General features: G+C 51.4%; 2 protein-coding genes across 4 annotated transcripts; both read right to left on the reverse strand.

Annotated features, from left to right (window-relative positions):
* Nucleotides 1-1,704: 1,704 nt before the first annotated feature.
* LOC136714373 (flavin-containing monooxygenase 5) lies at nucleotides 1,705-7,879 on the reverse strand. 2 transcript variants are annotated; one of them, XM_066691844.1, is made up of 8 exons: nucleotides 7,623-7,879; nucleotides 6,986-7,174; nucleotides 5,055-5,220; nucleotides 4,727-4,869; nucleotides 4,207-4,367; nucleotides 3,414-3,769; nucleotides 3,113-3,185; nucleotides 1,705-2,990 (listed from the first exon to the last, which is right to left on the reverse strand). In XM_066691844.1, exons 1-8 carry the CDS (start codon nucleotides 7,752-7,754, stop codon nucleotides 2,552-2,554), a joined length of 1,659 nt encoding a protein of 552 aa, XP_066547941.1. In that variant the 5' UTR covers nucleotides 7,755-7,879; the 3' UTR covers nucleotides 1,705-2,551. The 2 variants fall into 2 exon arrangements, with proteins under 2 accessions (XP_066547941.1, XP_066547940.1); XM_066691843.1 differs by having other exon boundaries at nucleotides 4,168-4,367; nucleotides 7,623-7,878.
* Nucleotides 7,880-8,352: 473 nt separating this feature from the next.
* On the reverse strand, nucleotides 8,353-14,196 carry LOC136714580 (flavin-containing monooxygenase 5). Of its 2 annotated transcripts, none has more exons than XM_066692133.1 (9): nucleotides 14,073-14,196; nucleotides 11,912-12,109; nucleotides 11,485-11,673; nucleotides 10,997-11,162; nucleotides 10,608-10,750; nucleotides 10,154-10,353; nucleotides 9,517-9,872; nucleotides 9,286-9,358; nucleotides 8,353-9,038 (listed from the first exon to the last, which is right to left on the reverse strand). In XM_066692133.1, exons 2-9 carry the CDS (start codon nucleotides 12,041-12,043, stop codon nucleotides 8,633-8,635), a joined length of 1,665 nt encoding a protein of 554 aa, XP_066548230.1. In that variant the 5' UTR covers nucleotides 12,044-12,109; nucleotides 14,073-14,196; the 3' UTR covers nucleotides 8,353-8,632. The 2 variants fall into 2 exon arrangements, with proteins under 2 accessions (XP_066548230.1, XP_066548231.1); XM_066692134.1 differs by having other exon boundaries at nucleotides 11,912-12,225; nucleotides 14,073-14,150.
* Between the last annotated feature and the right edge of the window lie 337 nt (nucleotides 14,197-14,533).

A 14,533-nucleotide genomic window follows, 5' to 3' on the forward strand; every position in this document is an offset into this window, starting at 1 on the left:
TACATTTCTTATTTTTTCAAATCTTTAATTGATACGCTGATATTGATGTGATTCCACGATTGAATATAGACAGATTGTAGACCCCAAATTGTCTCTTCAGCCACATCGCTGGGGAGTTTGTTCAGATTGTGACGCCTCTCTGTGTGAAGAAGTGTCTCCTGTTTTCTGTCTCGAATGCCTTGAAGCCCAATTTCCATTTGTGTCCCGGGTGCGTGTGTCCCTGCTGATCTGGAAAAGCTCCTCTGGTTTGATGTGGTCGATGCCTTTCATGATTTTGAAGACTTGGATCAAGTCCCCACGTAGTCTCCTCTGTTCCAGGTGAAAAGGTTCAGGTCGTCAGTATTTGTATTCAGCTGTGATGTGTAATGTGTGTGTTGCCCTTGTCTCGATAATAACGGGCTCAAACACCAGGGTTGTGTCTCATTGAGGAACTCCTGGACATAGGGTTTATAATGTGTGTGTGTTTGTGTATCATATAATGAGTGTGTGTGTCGCTGTGTCCTGTAGATGGAGCCAGACACGCAGACACGTAGACACGCAATTGTCACGCAGAGCTCATGAACTCTCGCACACAACACACTGCGCATGTATACTATAAACACTGCCAAATAGGGTCTCCTGAGTAAGACCGTATTAATAAGTGATTGCAGTAACCAACCCCATTTGGCATCTCGTGTGCCCAATGCAGTCTCTGCTAAACAGAACAATCACATTTGATTGATCTGTAAACTGTAATTCTCCCTGGCAAAGACATACAATTTTTACAATATATGACATTATTTTTACAAACAATTTGACATACAACGTCCTACAACAGCAGTGTCCGCCTGACCACTACTACAGCTGGCACGACCCTCCCTCCACAGGAGGCGTTTCTCTGGACCGAGAGTGTAAAGCAATCCCGCCCAGCAGACAGCACAGTTACAGCAGTGTGATCAGCCCCACAGATCTAAACTACACACAGCCCTGCACTCACTGATGCTACACCCCTCTGTTCAAAGCTCCTATCATATCCACACATCAGTAGTAGCCCGTAGGCAAGACTGTGCTTCAGCCACACTGCCTGTGTCCACTACACTAAGTCTTCCTGCCACACATGGACAAGCCTCACCTGTGCTTTTGTCCGAGAACAATCTCCGCAGCGAGGCAGGACAGATATTGTGTGAGGGGTTCCTGCTCTGTCTGGCTTCATTACATATCCTCCCACCGGCCACTGCAATGGCCGCAGGTAGACTTTGTCCACAGCTGACTTTACTTTGGCTTTTTACCAAATGGAGAGAGATTCAAACCTGATGAACTTCAACACAGGAGAGCACAGCTCAGTTTGGTGACTTTTTGCAACCTGTCCAAAGTAGGCTTTGTAACAGTTTCATATTTAGCCTTTAATTGAGCCTCTCTGTTCTCCTCCTACACACAACCCTGCACAACACACCGATTCAGTTACAGCTCTCTGGTGGCTGATTGAATCCTGTTCCTGGTGGCTGCAGCTACGGGCTGAGATCCTGCTGTTCTTCCCCAGCCGGGGTGGACGATGCCCTGTGTCTGCGGTATGGACCCATCCTTTGGCTGCGCCTCCCGAGTAGCCTTTGTGTGGGGCAGGCCGACCCCTCAGTTCACACACCACAAGCCTGCGTGTGGAGGGAGTCTGAGTGGCTGACCAGGGCTTCCAGACTCTGGACACACAGAAGAGACTCAGAGTGCCTCTGCGGGCTGGCAGTGAGTTTATTGTCATGTATGTGCTGATCCAGTAGAACACAGTGAACACATTATTTTAACTGCTTCAAGCTGAATGGATTTAAACCTAATGCCTTATGAGTCTAAAGTCATTGACGTGGTCTCTGAGACTGACACAGCACAGAGGGGGGTGCTGGGACAGATCCGGACTGAGAAGGGGTGCTGGGATGGGTACAGAACAGAGACGGGGCATTTGGTGATGGACACGGTGCTGAGAGGCGACACTGGGACAGACACGGAACTGAGAGGGGGCGCTGGAACGGACATGGCAAAGAGAGGAGGCGCTAAGAGTGACATTGGGCTGAGAGGTGGGCGCTGGGACGGACACGGCGCAGAGATGCCAGTGGGTCTACAGTGGAGTGAACAGCTTTGATGTTACAGCTCATGTGTTGCTGTGTCAGTAAGTGTAAGAGAGGGACACACTGGATATTTTCACAGGACTTGCACAGGCCTGAAACAAGCAGAGACACTGACCTCACCCCCATGCTCAGGGGCCGGTGGGTTGGCGCTTGTTGTTGATTGTTGCTGTGTTGTTTTATTTGTTATAAGCTCTGCTTTGCTTCTTGACAAACTGTGTGACACGGGATGACAATTATACACAAGATACGAGGCACAGGAATGGCTGGAAATGGTGCTCTGTGATTGGCTGGATTCTCATGTGTGATTTATAAACCCCAGACGATCCCGAGAGCGGCAGACAGTTCAGCCCTAGGGTCAGGGTCCTTGGCAGGGCAGGCAATCAGAGCAGGAAGCCGGATTGTGGATGTTGTGATGGTGGTCAGGGGTGAGAGGTGCTTCCACTGGCAGTCAGCGCTGGTCACTGTGGAGCGAAACGCAGCCACAGGCTCTGCAGAAACGTGAGGGGCTGCTGTAGGCAGGCGGGGGGGTCCTGCAGGAAGGCGGGGGGGTGCTGGCGAGTGTAGAGCACAGCGGCACAGAGCAGCAGGCCGGCCACCGACACATGGAGCAGCAGGGGCAGGCCGGAGGGGCGTGGCAGGTCCGGGACCGGCCGCGTCCTCATTGGCTGGGCCACTCGCTCCCACTGTGTGAGGATGGCGTGGCGAGCGCCGGCCCACTTCCCCGGCCCGCGGAGCCGGTACTGGTACGGGGTGCAGGGGCCCAGCATCACACTCAGCCCCAGACGAGGGTCCCGCAGCAGCAGCGCCAGCACACTGGGGCGCACCCCAAACTGCTCCGCCAGCTCGTCCATGTAGGGCATGTAGTCCACCTGGAGGGCATGGTGCTCTGGAGTGAACCTGGGGGGGAATGGGGGTCAGCTGAGCCCCTCACACACTGAGAACTGAGGTCTTATACTAACATGTGACTGTGTGTGTCCCCAGGCTGTGTCCCCCGTAATTGTCCCCAGGCATTGTGTTACCTTCTCTCCATCCTCTTCCTCTGACACTCAATCTCCATCACCATGGCTGCCGTGGTTGGCAATTTGTTCAGCCCTAAATAGAAGGAACAAGAGGAAGCTGTCCTCAGCCCGTCAGAGTGTAGCTATAAGTGAAACACAGGGCTGCTGCCTCGCGGTTCTCCCTCAGGCAATGCAACAGGGCAGCTTGCAATGGCAGCAATGGCACAATGCCCGCTGTTGGATGGACCCATTTGACAGCCTCTTGTGTTCGGGTTGACCCGTGACTCTGGATCTGCGCTGTGCAGCGCCGGGCTGCTCTTACCTTTCATGACTCGGGTGGCCCAGCGCCCCTGCATTTCCACTATGGGCATGACGGGCCCGGCAGCCTTGACCAAGCCCACCATGGCCAGCGTGGGCTGCTCCAGATCGGCGGGGAAGACATTCTTGTACAGGCGCAGGTGCTGTCTGGGCTGGGGGGAGACGGAGGTCGGCAGGAAGGGAAAGCCGTAGTTGTATCCTGTGGCGAAGACCACCACATCGATCTGGTCCTCCCCCGTCCCGTCCTCGAACTCCACGCCAGAGCTCCTGAACTCACGCACGTCGGGCCTCACCACCACGGCACCCGAGAGGATGCGTCCGGGCAGGTCGTCGTTCAGCATCGGCGTGCGGCTGAACAGCCTGCGGAGAGAGCAGTGCGCGTCACCGCGGTGGCACTCCAGACACACAGAGCTTGTCTTCAGAGGACAAGGCACTCTCGTTATGCTCGTTATATTCAATCACCGATTTTTAATTAATTTGGAAAGTCATCAATTCTGTACCGATTCCAAACTCACTGCCTCGACTCAAGCACACAGACACCCCGTCCCGCTCCGCACTGGAGGTCTGATACAGCTCTCCCAGAGGACACTGCATGTGTTGTGCAGGGTTGTGTGTAAGAAGAGAATAAGCAGGCTGACATGGTCTCTCCCTCTCTCCCTCTGTCTCTGTCCCTCTGTCTCTGTCCCTCTCTGTCCCTCTCTCTCTCTCTCTCTCTCTCTCTCTCTCTCTCTCTCAGATGCAGGCAGTCCACCCATTACCTGTGCTGTGGCTGCAGCCCGTACAGGCGATGGTCATACCGGTGGTTAAGGACTCTCTCCCCAACCCAGTTGAGCAGCGCCATGGGCAGCCATTGGGTCAGCAGGCTCATGTATCGCGTGTTGACCTTCAGGTCCAGAGGGAGTCCTCTGCTGGACAGACGGCTGACGATCCAGGCGCCGTGACGGGTGCTCAGGAAAGTCTGGGGGGTTGGGGGTGGCACAGAACGGGCACACACAGGTACAGGTCAGTGTCTCGGCCCAGCTCTGGCACAGAGTCCGCACTTTACTCATTGCACACGGCCTGCCCTGAGTCTGGGTGCAGCAGTGCAGAGAACTAGAAAAGATTTGTGAATGTGTATAAAAACGGTTCTGTGCCGCTTCCGGTGGTGCACAGGTCCAATACTGTGTGTTAGTGTGTGACACTGCACTGTGTGTGAGTGACACTGTGTGTCTGTTCTCATGCTGTGTCCAGCGGTATGACAGTTGTGTGTGAAGCTCCGCTGTGTGTAATGTCAGTCTAAAACAGTTTAAACTGTGCGGTTTGTGCACGGTGCCACACCTGCTCAGCGACTCGGCTCAGTTCCACCGCGATGTCCCCCCCAGAGTTCCCGATCCCGATCACCAGGATCCTTTTCCCTCTGAACTCCTCCGGATCCTTGTACTCCACACTGTGGAAGAACCGTCCTCCGAAAGACTCGATCCCTGGAATGGGAAGGGAAATCTCAGCAGCAGTGTGTGCGAGGAGGAATGGGAGCGAGCAGCATCAGAGATCAGACGACTTGTAGACAAACATGTTATGACTGCATCGCTCCTACAGACCAGACTCTGAACCGCTCTGAATTCAGACCTTGTGCGTCACTGCCGGTGCTGTGGAAAGGGGCAGCTACCTGGGAACTCATTGAGGGGCAGGACTGGCTCCGTGTTGAGACCCGTGCAGACCATCACCGCATCAAAGATGTGTGTCTCCTCCCGTCCCTCCCTATCCACTGTGACCACCTCCCACTGCCCCGAGCGAGAGAAGTCAGGGCGCTGCTCCACACTGCGCACACAGGTCTGACACACACAGATACACACACACACACACACACAGACACAGAGACACACACACACACACAGACAGAGGGACAAGAGGTTATGCTGTGTAAATCATACAAGCTTATTTTGGCAAATATATACAGAAATCCATATACCTTCATAACTGAGAAATGTAGGCTTGTGTTAAAGGACATAAGGAGACAGCTTTGAAGTTTTGAACAGGCCTATTCTCACCAAAGTACGACAGATAACATGTCCATGCTGGAGCCCCCCCCACTGACACACGGGCTGCCAGCACCACATTGCAGCTGAAGATTTATTTTGTGAAACACAGACATTTAAGGCACTTTATATATTCACAGACCAGAGCAACAAACCCAAATACAAACTACATGCTGCTGACAGAAGTGTTACCAGCTTCTCCCTCAGCTTGAAAAACAAATAATAAAAGGAAACTTAAAACTAACTTATTGACACTGAAGTCATTCTACCTCAGAACCAAAACATGAATAAGCCATGTTTGTTCTTAAAAGAAAGAGCATTAGCTACAACAACCACTGGACCATTTCTATTTCACATACAAAGCACCATTAACATTTGATAAGAGAAGTATTCACACGTATCCTAATTGATCCTGCACTGACATGGGCATCAGACCAGCCCCCCTGGGATTCCAAGAAGACTCTGAGTTAACGTCACCGAGAGAGAGCACCTGGCTGGTTTGATATCAACTGTAAGATTAGAAACTCTAGGTAACATTTGAACCATTTTCACATTCCTCAAAGCCATCACACCCCCAACACACATCCTGTAGGAATCAAGGGGGTGGAATGAAAGACCGCTTCGACTCGAATTTCAATTTTATTGAACGGAACCAGAACCAGAACTTCTCCACCACAAACCTGAAAGCTTTGCAACCGTCCTCAAGTGGACGCAGTCTGCCAGCCCTCCCCGCTATCGACCGTCTGCATAACTGACTCTCAGTAAACCACACAGGTAGTATATTTGTGTACTAGTCAGAATTAGGTAAATCACAATTACATAAAACCTAGTTGTGTGTGGGATCTGAATTGTAGGAACGAGGAGCGTAATCATAATACTGGTTTGTTATTTTACATGTTTTGTGCCTCAAGTATTGGACAGATCTCCTCTCACTCTTAATATTATCTGCTTGTCTCTGTCTTATCTTTGCAAATACATGTTGCCTATTTACATGTTTAATAAACCTATATCTGTATAAAACAGCCTCAAGGTGAATTCATGCAGCTCAACCTTACCGCTGATCTGAGCTCGTATTAGTAAAGTATTGCAGTAATTTGCGTATCAACCCGTTTTCTGAGGATTTGACTGCTGTGGGTTGTGTGTGTGGGGGTCACTAGATAACAGGACTCTATTCAGCAAATATTATTTCTTCTGATATCGATACCAGATAAAGAAACCACACTCCAGTTTAAAGTCCCAGGACAATCAAAACTACTTACTAATAAAAAAATAACTGTAATGATCAATTACAGTTTGTCCATCGCAACATTTTGGCTGTATCTTATCAGATCAGCATCCTTTCATTTCATTAGACTATTGACAGCTGGCACACTACTCTGAGGGTTCTGGGTGGGTGTGATGACGGGTCTTTATGGGTGGCTGGGAGTGTGGGGTACCAACAGCTGCTGTACGTAGCCAGGCAGCTCGAGCACAACGTGTGTGAGGAAGATATCGGTGTCTTTTACACGGGGGCACTGGGAGGTGTTGTGCGAAGCAGATGGGGTCCCTGGTGGCCTCTCACCTGGAAGCGGATGTGCGGGAGCAGCTGGAAGTGCTCGGCGTACATGCGGAAGTAGTCCATGATGAGCGAGTGGTGCATGTAGTTGGGGAAGTGCGCCGGGATCGGGAAGTCGCTGAAGCACATCATCTCCTTGGAGGTGTTAGTGATGAGGGAGCGGTACATATTGGCTCTGCCCGGCTCGGGATTCTCCTGCAGATGAGAGGGGAAGGGAACGTGATCTCTGCGTCTGTGCTGGCTGGCATCGCATTGACAGTAACAGCACAGTTCCCATTGGCTAGATAAGTTACTATTAGATAAGTTACTATAACTGCTGGCATTCATTTGCACTGATTTTCCTCCCCCCCTTAACACACACTCACACAAACACATTTTCTTATCTTTCCTGAGTTTCTCACACTCTGGATCGTTGACCTTGGGTAACACGGGTACTGCGTGTGTGACTGTCTGCTGAAAACGTGAAATAAAGTCATATAAACACCTTGGGCCAAAACCACACACTGGAGTGCATCTGATGGCAGGGAGACTGCGCCTCTCTGTGCTGCCCAGTGGCTGTTGGAGGGGGTGGCCAGGCCTGCTAGTATGGACCTCAGGCAGGCTGAGACAGTAAGCTTCTTTCCAGTGAGAGTCACCACCCTACCTTGAACCTCCAGAGCCCCCCGATGTCCTCGCTGCTCTCGAAGCACAGCGGCTCCAGCCCCTCGTCCAGGCAGCACTTTACACAGGCCAGGCCCGAGAGGCCCGCTCCGACCACAGCCACACGGCGCACCATGGTGACTGCAGAGCCACGACAGAGCCAGGAGACTCGACGCAGACAGAGGAACTAACTTTACCCCCTTTATCAGTGTGCAAAGTCCAGGCCGCACAGAGACACATTCCTCGCTGTAATCTCGGTTTGTCAGTGTAGCTGAACGCTCCCTCAGGCTGTGGAAGAAAGACAGGTTTTGTAAAGCTCTCCTCCTCCCTGCCGCCACACACTCCAGCATGTGACAAAGCTTTGACCTCTTGCCAGTTTCTCTCCAGCTGGGAGGCACAGACAGCTCTGCCATGTGGCGTTAAAACTGAAAGATTAAAGCAGGACTGAATCCAGCTATTCAGTGAAGTGTTGTAGAGGGCACTGGCATGGCGTAGGCAACAGGGGCATGTGGTTGGGTAGGGGGCCGTATTACAGGGTCAGGATTGTAGTCTTCAGCCCATTTATTACACCCATTTATTATGTGACAACAGCATCACTATAGTCTTGTGTGAATACTATATTTTACCATCTTTTTACTACACCTAGATGCTATACCTTTGAGAACTGGAGTCTCCTTCACAGCTCAAGGTGCCCCACTGCAAGATATTGCACAGACAAAATGAAGACAAAAAAGTAATGTGTATACGTATGTGGTTTATTTGCACAGAACTAGGAAGACACATCACACTGTGGCATCATGTGACACGAGAGGGACAGGGACTGTGCTCAGGAATAAACAGGACTACAATGTGTCAGCGGGGGGACACTGCTGTTTGATGTGGGGCTGGGGTCCTCTACCGAGTGACAGAGACGTGGGACCCTGACTGAACAGGCAGAGAGGGGTTGACAGTCTGGGCAGGGCGGGCAGGGCCAGGGCTCGAGGGCCACAGGGCCCCCCCCCTCACTGCAGCGCCTCACAGTTCCTTGCCGATGAAGGCACTGAGCCGAGCCTGCAGGAAGGCGGGTGGGTGCCAGTGGAGGTAGTAGGCGACGGCGGCGCCTATTGCGATCACGACGCAGGCCTTCAGCAACCGCAGTGCCACCGAGGGCCCGGGCTTTTTGGGCATGGGCCGCGTCTTCAGCGCCTGGGTCACGCGGTCCATCTGCGTGAAGATGGCATGCCGGGCGTCGGGCCAGCGCCCCGGGCCCCGGAGCCGGTACTGGTAGGTGGTGAGCGGGCCCATCAGGACCTTCTTCCACAGCGGGTAGTCTGTGAAGAACAGCCAGAAGAGGTTCGGCCGCACCCCGATCTCACCCGCCAGGTCGTCCAGGTAGCTGGCAAAGTCCACCTGCAGCGGGACCAGCTTGGAGCAGATGTAGCTGCAGGGAGAGGAAGAGACAGACAGTGAATTAATCTTAACCATTCTCCTTCGTACAATGGACTTCCTTTGGCCTGGAAATAAACTAAAACTAAACAATCAAGTTTCTAGGGAAATTTGCAAGAAACGGTTTTCACTGGAGATGCCCACTCACTTTAGAATTGCTGGCTGGGAACAGCTCTGTCATGACTGGGACCACAGCGATGGAAGTCAGGAACAGTGGGAAAAAGACTGCAGAAACCTCTTACCTCTTCTCCATCTGCTTGGTGTCATTCTCAATGGACCTCAGCATCGCCTGCTTGGACGGCAGCTTCTTCCGTCCTGTGAATGGAAACATGAATGAGAGCCCTCTGCAGGCCTGGCTGTGTTCAGTGTTCACACCCTGACCTGCTGTTGAATTGTCACCAGTAAGGGTCACCGGGCGAACGGCGGTGGCTGTGGGGGTGTGCGGGGCGCTGTGGGCAAACGGCCCCTCTCACCTGTGAAGACCCGGGTGGCCCAGCGCGCCTGCATCTCCGCCATGCACATGATGGCACCCAGCCCGTGGATGAACCCCACCACCGCCAGCGTGGGGTGCTCCAGGTTGGGTGGGAAAACGTGCTTGTACAGGCCCAACCTGTGGCCAGTCTTGCCGAGGATGGAGGGCGGCAGGAAGGGGTAGTCATAGTTGTATCCCGTGGCGAAGACCACCACATCGATCTTGTCCACAACCGTCCCGTCCTCGAACACCACGCTGGAGCCCCTGATCTCACGCACATTGGGCTTCACCACCACCGAGCCCGACAGGATGCGGAAGGGCAGGTCATCGTTGATCACGGGGATCTGGCTGAACAGCCTAGGAAAGCACACAGGCACACCGTTCACACACACACCTCGGACAAGCCGAGACAAGCCCATCTGCGCCCGAGGCTTGGCGCCGTTCAGCTACAATGACACCCCACTCCACCCCTGGAGGGAGGGAGGCGAGGGGCAGCACAATGCCTCTGTGCTCACTGGAGGGCAGGTCAGCACTCGCATAGTTGTCAGGAAAGCACAATCTAGGTGTGACTGCAACGGGGAAGTCCATCACACAAGAGTAAGAGTGGGGGGCGTCAGAGGTCACGTCTCTGTCCTCACCTGTGCTGGGGCTTCAGGGCGTACATGTGGTGGTCGTACTGCTTGTTCAGGATTCTCTCTCCGATCCAGTTGAGGACACTGATGGGCAGGATCTGGAAGAGGATGTGCACGAAGCGCGTGTTGTACTGCACGTCCACCGGAATGCCTTTATCGGAGACGACGCGGATGACCCAGGCCCCCCGGCGAGTGCTCATGTACACCTGGGGGGGACAACACCGCACACGCCGCTTAGACACCTGCCTTTCTCCGACGCTGAGCTCCTGCACAGACTGCTTTGAGTTCTGTGGCTCTGTGACGGTATATAGGTGCCGCTGCCTGCAAAGCTCCGGATGAGGCCAGTGCACTCTTGTGCGTCAGTGAGTCTGGGCAGTGAGTCAGGGCAGTGAGTCAGGGCAGTGTGTCTGCGAGTCTGGGCAGTGGGCAGGTGTGTACTGGAAGGCCGTGTGATCCTCACCTGCTCAGCGACTCTGCTGGACTCCACAGCGATGTCCCCTCCGGAGTTCCCAATGCCAATCACCACAATCCGCTTCCCTTTCAGCTCATCGGGTTCCTTGTACTCCCAGCTGTGGAAATACTTCCCTTCGAATGTTTCAATCCCTAGGACAAAAACGGACCTCGTGTGAGTGTTTAGCACATGACCTGTGTGAATTCCCATACATGTAGCATCAAGCGTGTAGCGTGTAGTGCCTAAGAAGCCAGCTGCACACAAGGGGCAAGACCCCAGGCTTGGAACAAATATGGGATAAGCTTCCACTAATCCATAAAGGTACAATATAGCGTGGCCGTGAGCTCGGTCAGCAACACAGTACAGTGGGGGGGCTCGGGCCAGGATGGATTAGTCACCTGGGAATTCCTTGAGTGGCAGGTTAGGATAGGTGTAGTGTCCCGTACAGACCATCACAGCATCAAACAAGTGGGTCTCCTGCTGTCCATTTTTGTCCACCGTCACAACATCCCACTGTCCTGTGCGAGAGAAATCCCGCCGCTCCCTCACACTGCGCACAGAGGTCTGACACACACACACAAGAGAGACTGGTTAGCCACACTCACCCTGCTTATCTAAGAGTAAAGCAGTTGTGCTGACATTCAGTTCAGGTTTCTTGTGGAACAGACTGTTGATTGATAAAGCCAGGGGATTGTCTTTCATGGAGAAAAGGAAAATATCAGGAAACGTTAAACCGCAAGACCAGTTCAGCAGGACGCTCTGCTGCAGTGAGGTTACACACTCACTCAATATCAATGCACAATTTAACTTAAACAACAACAGCTTGAAAGGTGCAGCTGTGGGCCCACGCTGCCAGAGCGGACATGGGATGGGGGTGCGGAGTCACCTGGAAGCGGATGTGTGGGAGCAGCTTGAAGTGCTGGGCGTACATGCGCAGGTACTCCAGGATGCGCGAGTGGTGCATGTAGTTGGGGAATTCTGCAGGGATGGGGAAGTCACTATAGCACATCATCTCCTTGGAGATGTTGACGGTGAGAGAGCGGTAAATACTGGCCCGGTCCTGCTCGGACACCTCCTGCAGACAGCAGACACGGGCTCCGTTACTTTACAGCACGACAACTACGGCAGCCATTTTACTACAACTACTACTAATAACAATAATCTTTATTTATTGAGTGCCTTTTTCACCAAGAAGAATAAAGGGTCAACAATACAATAAACAAGGTTTAACAGATACAAGAAGCTGTAGATTATTAAATTAAAACTAAAATACATAAATCAGGAGAGAAAAATCCCACAGAAGCTGCTCTTGCCTTGAAGCGCCAGAGGCCCCCCAGGTCGGGGCCGCTCTCAAAGCACACCGGCTCCAGTCCCTCGTCCAGGCAGGTCTTCAAGGACACCAGCCCCGAGGGGCCCGCTCCGATCACGGCCACGCGGCGCACCATGCTGACTGCAGAGAGGGGGGCACACACAGCTCAGGCACTCACTGCCACGGGAGGGGGGTCACCGACCTGCCAGAGGACGGACGGTCAGTCAGTGATCCGGGAGGTCCGGAGTGGACAGAACAGGTAAGGGCTCGGCCCTGTGCAACAACACCCAGATACCACTGCAGGGCTGATCCTTCACACTGCACACAGTAACAGTAACACACAGTAAAACACCGACACACAGTGCACACAGTGACGCACTGACACACAACCAACACAGTGACCGTTTACATTTTATATAGTTAAAATACATAAAATCATAGAAACACAGACACCCAGCGAGGAGGGCAGGCGACTCCCGGGGGCGGCCGCCCCGCAACTGGCGACATAGTGGCTTTAAATAGTTTACAATTCAATTAAAACTGCTTTGCGCTGGAGAGGGAGAACACAAATTAAGAAGTGCAAATGATAAAAAACGGACCGTTAGACGCAGGTACACCAGCGCGGTAAAGTCAGCTTTTGATACTACCGACATGAATGAAAAGCGCTGCGGCTCCCCAACCACCACAGCTAGCGCCTTCAAACCCACTTCCACATGGAGAGGACCAGCTGTGAATTCTGTCACAGCCTTCGTTTTACTTGTGAATCATAAGAGTGATTTGTGAAAATCAATGACATCACATATATGCAACCAAACTCCTGGAATCATTGAAAAAAGATGCATCTCCCTAACCACAGCAGATACAGGGTTAAAATATACTATTATTTAAAAAATGCCAATTGTGAATTCTTTCACAGTCTCAGTTTTATCTGTGAATACTAAGAATAATTTGTGACATGGCTGAAATGGCTTGATATCCCTAAGCACCACTAGCAACACTGTATCATCGGTGCTCCCACAGACACTAGCATTTTAAAAACAACTTGATGTGAAGAAGACCAGTCGTGAATTGTTTCACAGTCTCTGTTTTAGCTGTGAATACTAAGAATACTTTAAATCAATTAGTTGCTTTATTAGGTTAGGTTTCTTTCAAATGTCTTTGGAAAAGTGTTTACGAATATGTTGTGTTATTGTTCTTATTGTCTGTTATACATGAAGACCTGTGTGTGAGAGATGTTATTTATTTTCACAACATATTACGAGGCATAAATAAAACAGACTGTGAAGATTCCCAATGTGTCTCTCTTATGATTTGTGTTTGTATTATTGATTTTAATTGTAAATCCATACTATTGTAAACCGTGAAACGAGACGTGTTGTTTGGGGTTCAGCTGACATCAGGACTCCTTGACACAATTTATTGTTCCTGGCACTTTGGTTTATTTCTCTTATAAGCCGAGTTGCAGTTACAAGTACAATGCCGAGCACAACAGTCCTCTAACCTGTGCAGCTTTACAACATGCAACTCAAATAATATGTTCTTGGGTGAACAACATAACAACACAACATAAAGTAAAATAATGTATACGGTGTTTCTAATTTCTTTTACGATACCTTTTCATAGATATTTATATTTTTCAATAATAAACAAATGTCACACTATTCACAGGTAAAACAGAGACAACTGGTCTTCTTCACATCAAGTTGTTTTTAAAAAGCTAGTGTCTGTGGGAGCACCGATGATACAGTGTTGCTAGTGGTGCTTAGGGATATCAAGCCATACTGACAGCCTACACCCCCCACCTCGGGGCTAGCACTTGTTCACCAAGGTAAGCAAAACTGATGTCGGACTTCAAACCGGGAAAGCAGGTTTAAAGAGACTCCACGCAAAGAATCGATTTCATTTGCGGTGCAAGCTGGACCGTGTCCGCGCACTGCGCACATATGGACCGAGCTGTGGAGCCGCACATAGATGCACATCCCCGCACCAGCCTAGCCGTCCCGGGGTTACTGTCAGCGCATGTCTTGGGACACCGTGCGCGGGGTGTCAGCGGCCGTGGAGACCCGTCCAGCGCCGCGCAGACGCGCAGTTGTACCGCTTTAGAAAGTAGCCTGCGAGACTGCAGTGCAGGCAGAGCATGACAGAGACAGAGACGCAGCTCTTACCTGTTCTTCACCTGCCCAGGGTCTGGATGTCATGTGCAGGGGCTCGGGAGCTCTTTTATACACAGGTCAGCTGCAGGGTTTTAAACCTCAATAACATGCCGCCCATCCGCTCCCCTCCCCTCTCCTCGCCTCCTCCCTCTCTCGGCATGTCTAATAAGAGCCAGCCAAAACATTACACAACATCTACGGGTTTAATGGGTGACTTATACAGGATGGAAAGGCATGTCTTACTTGTCCAGAAAAGTAAGTGAGTTTGGCACAAACAGACATCACTGATACATTCTTGGCAATTAAATTAGACCAATTAAACTTAGAAGCAAAAGCTGGGTTTACATATATATATATATATATATATATATATACACTCACCTAAAAGATTATTAGGAACACCTGTTCAATTTCTCATTAATGCAATTATCTAACCAACCAATCACATGGCAGTTGCTTCAATGCATTTAGGG

Source organism: Amia ocellicauda, chromosome 19 (assembly GCF_036373705.1).
Source record: "Amia ocellicauda isolate fAmiCal2 chromosome 19, fAmiCal2.hap1, whole genome shotgun sequence".
Lineage (NCBI taxonomy): Eukaryota > Metazoa > Chordata > Actinopteri > Amiiformes > Amiidae > Amia > Amia ocellicauda.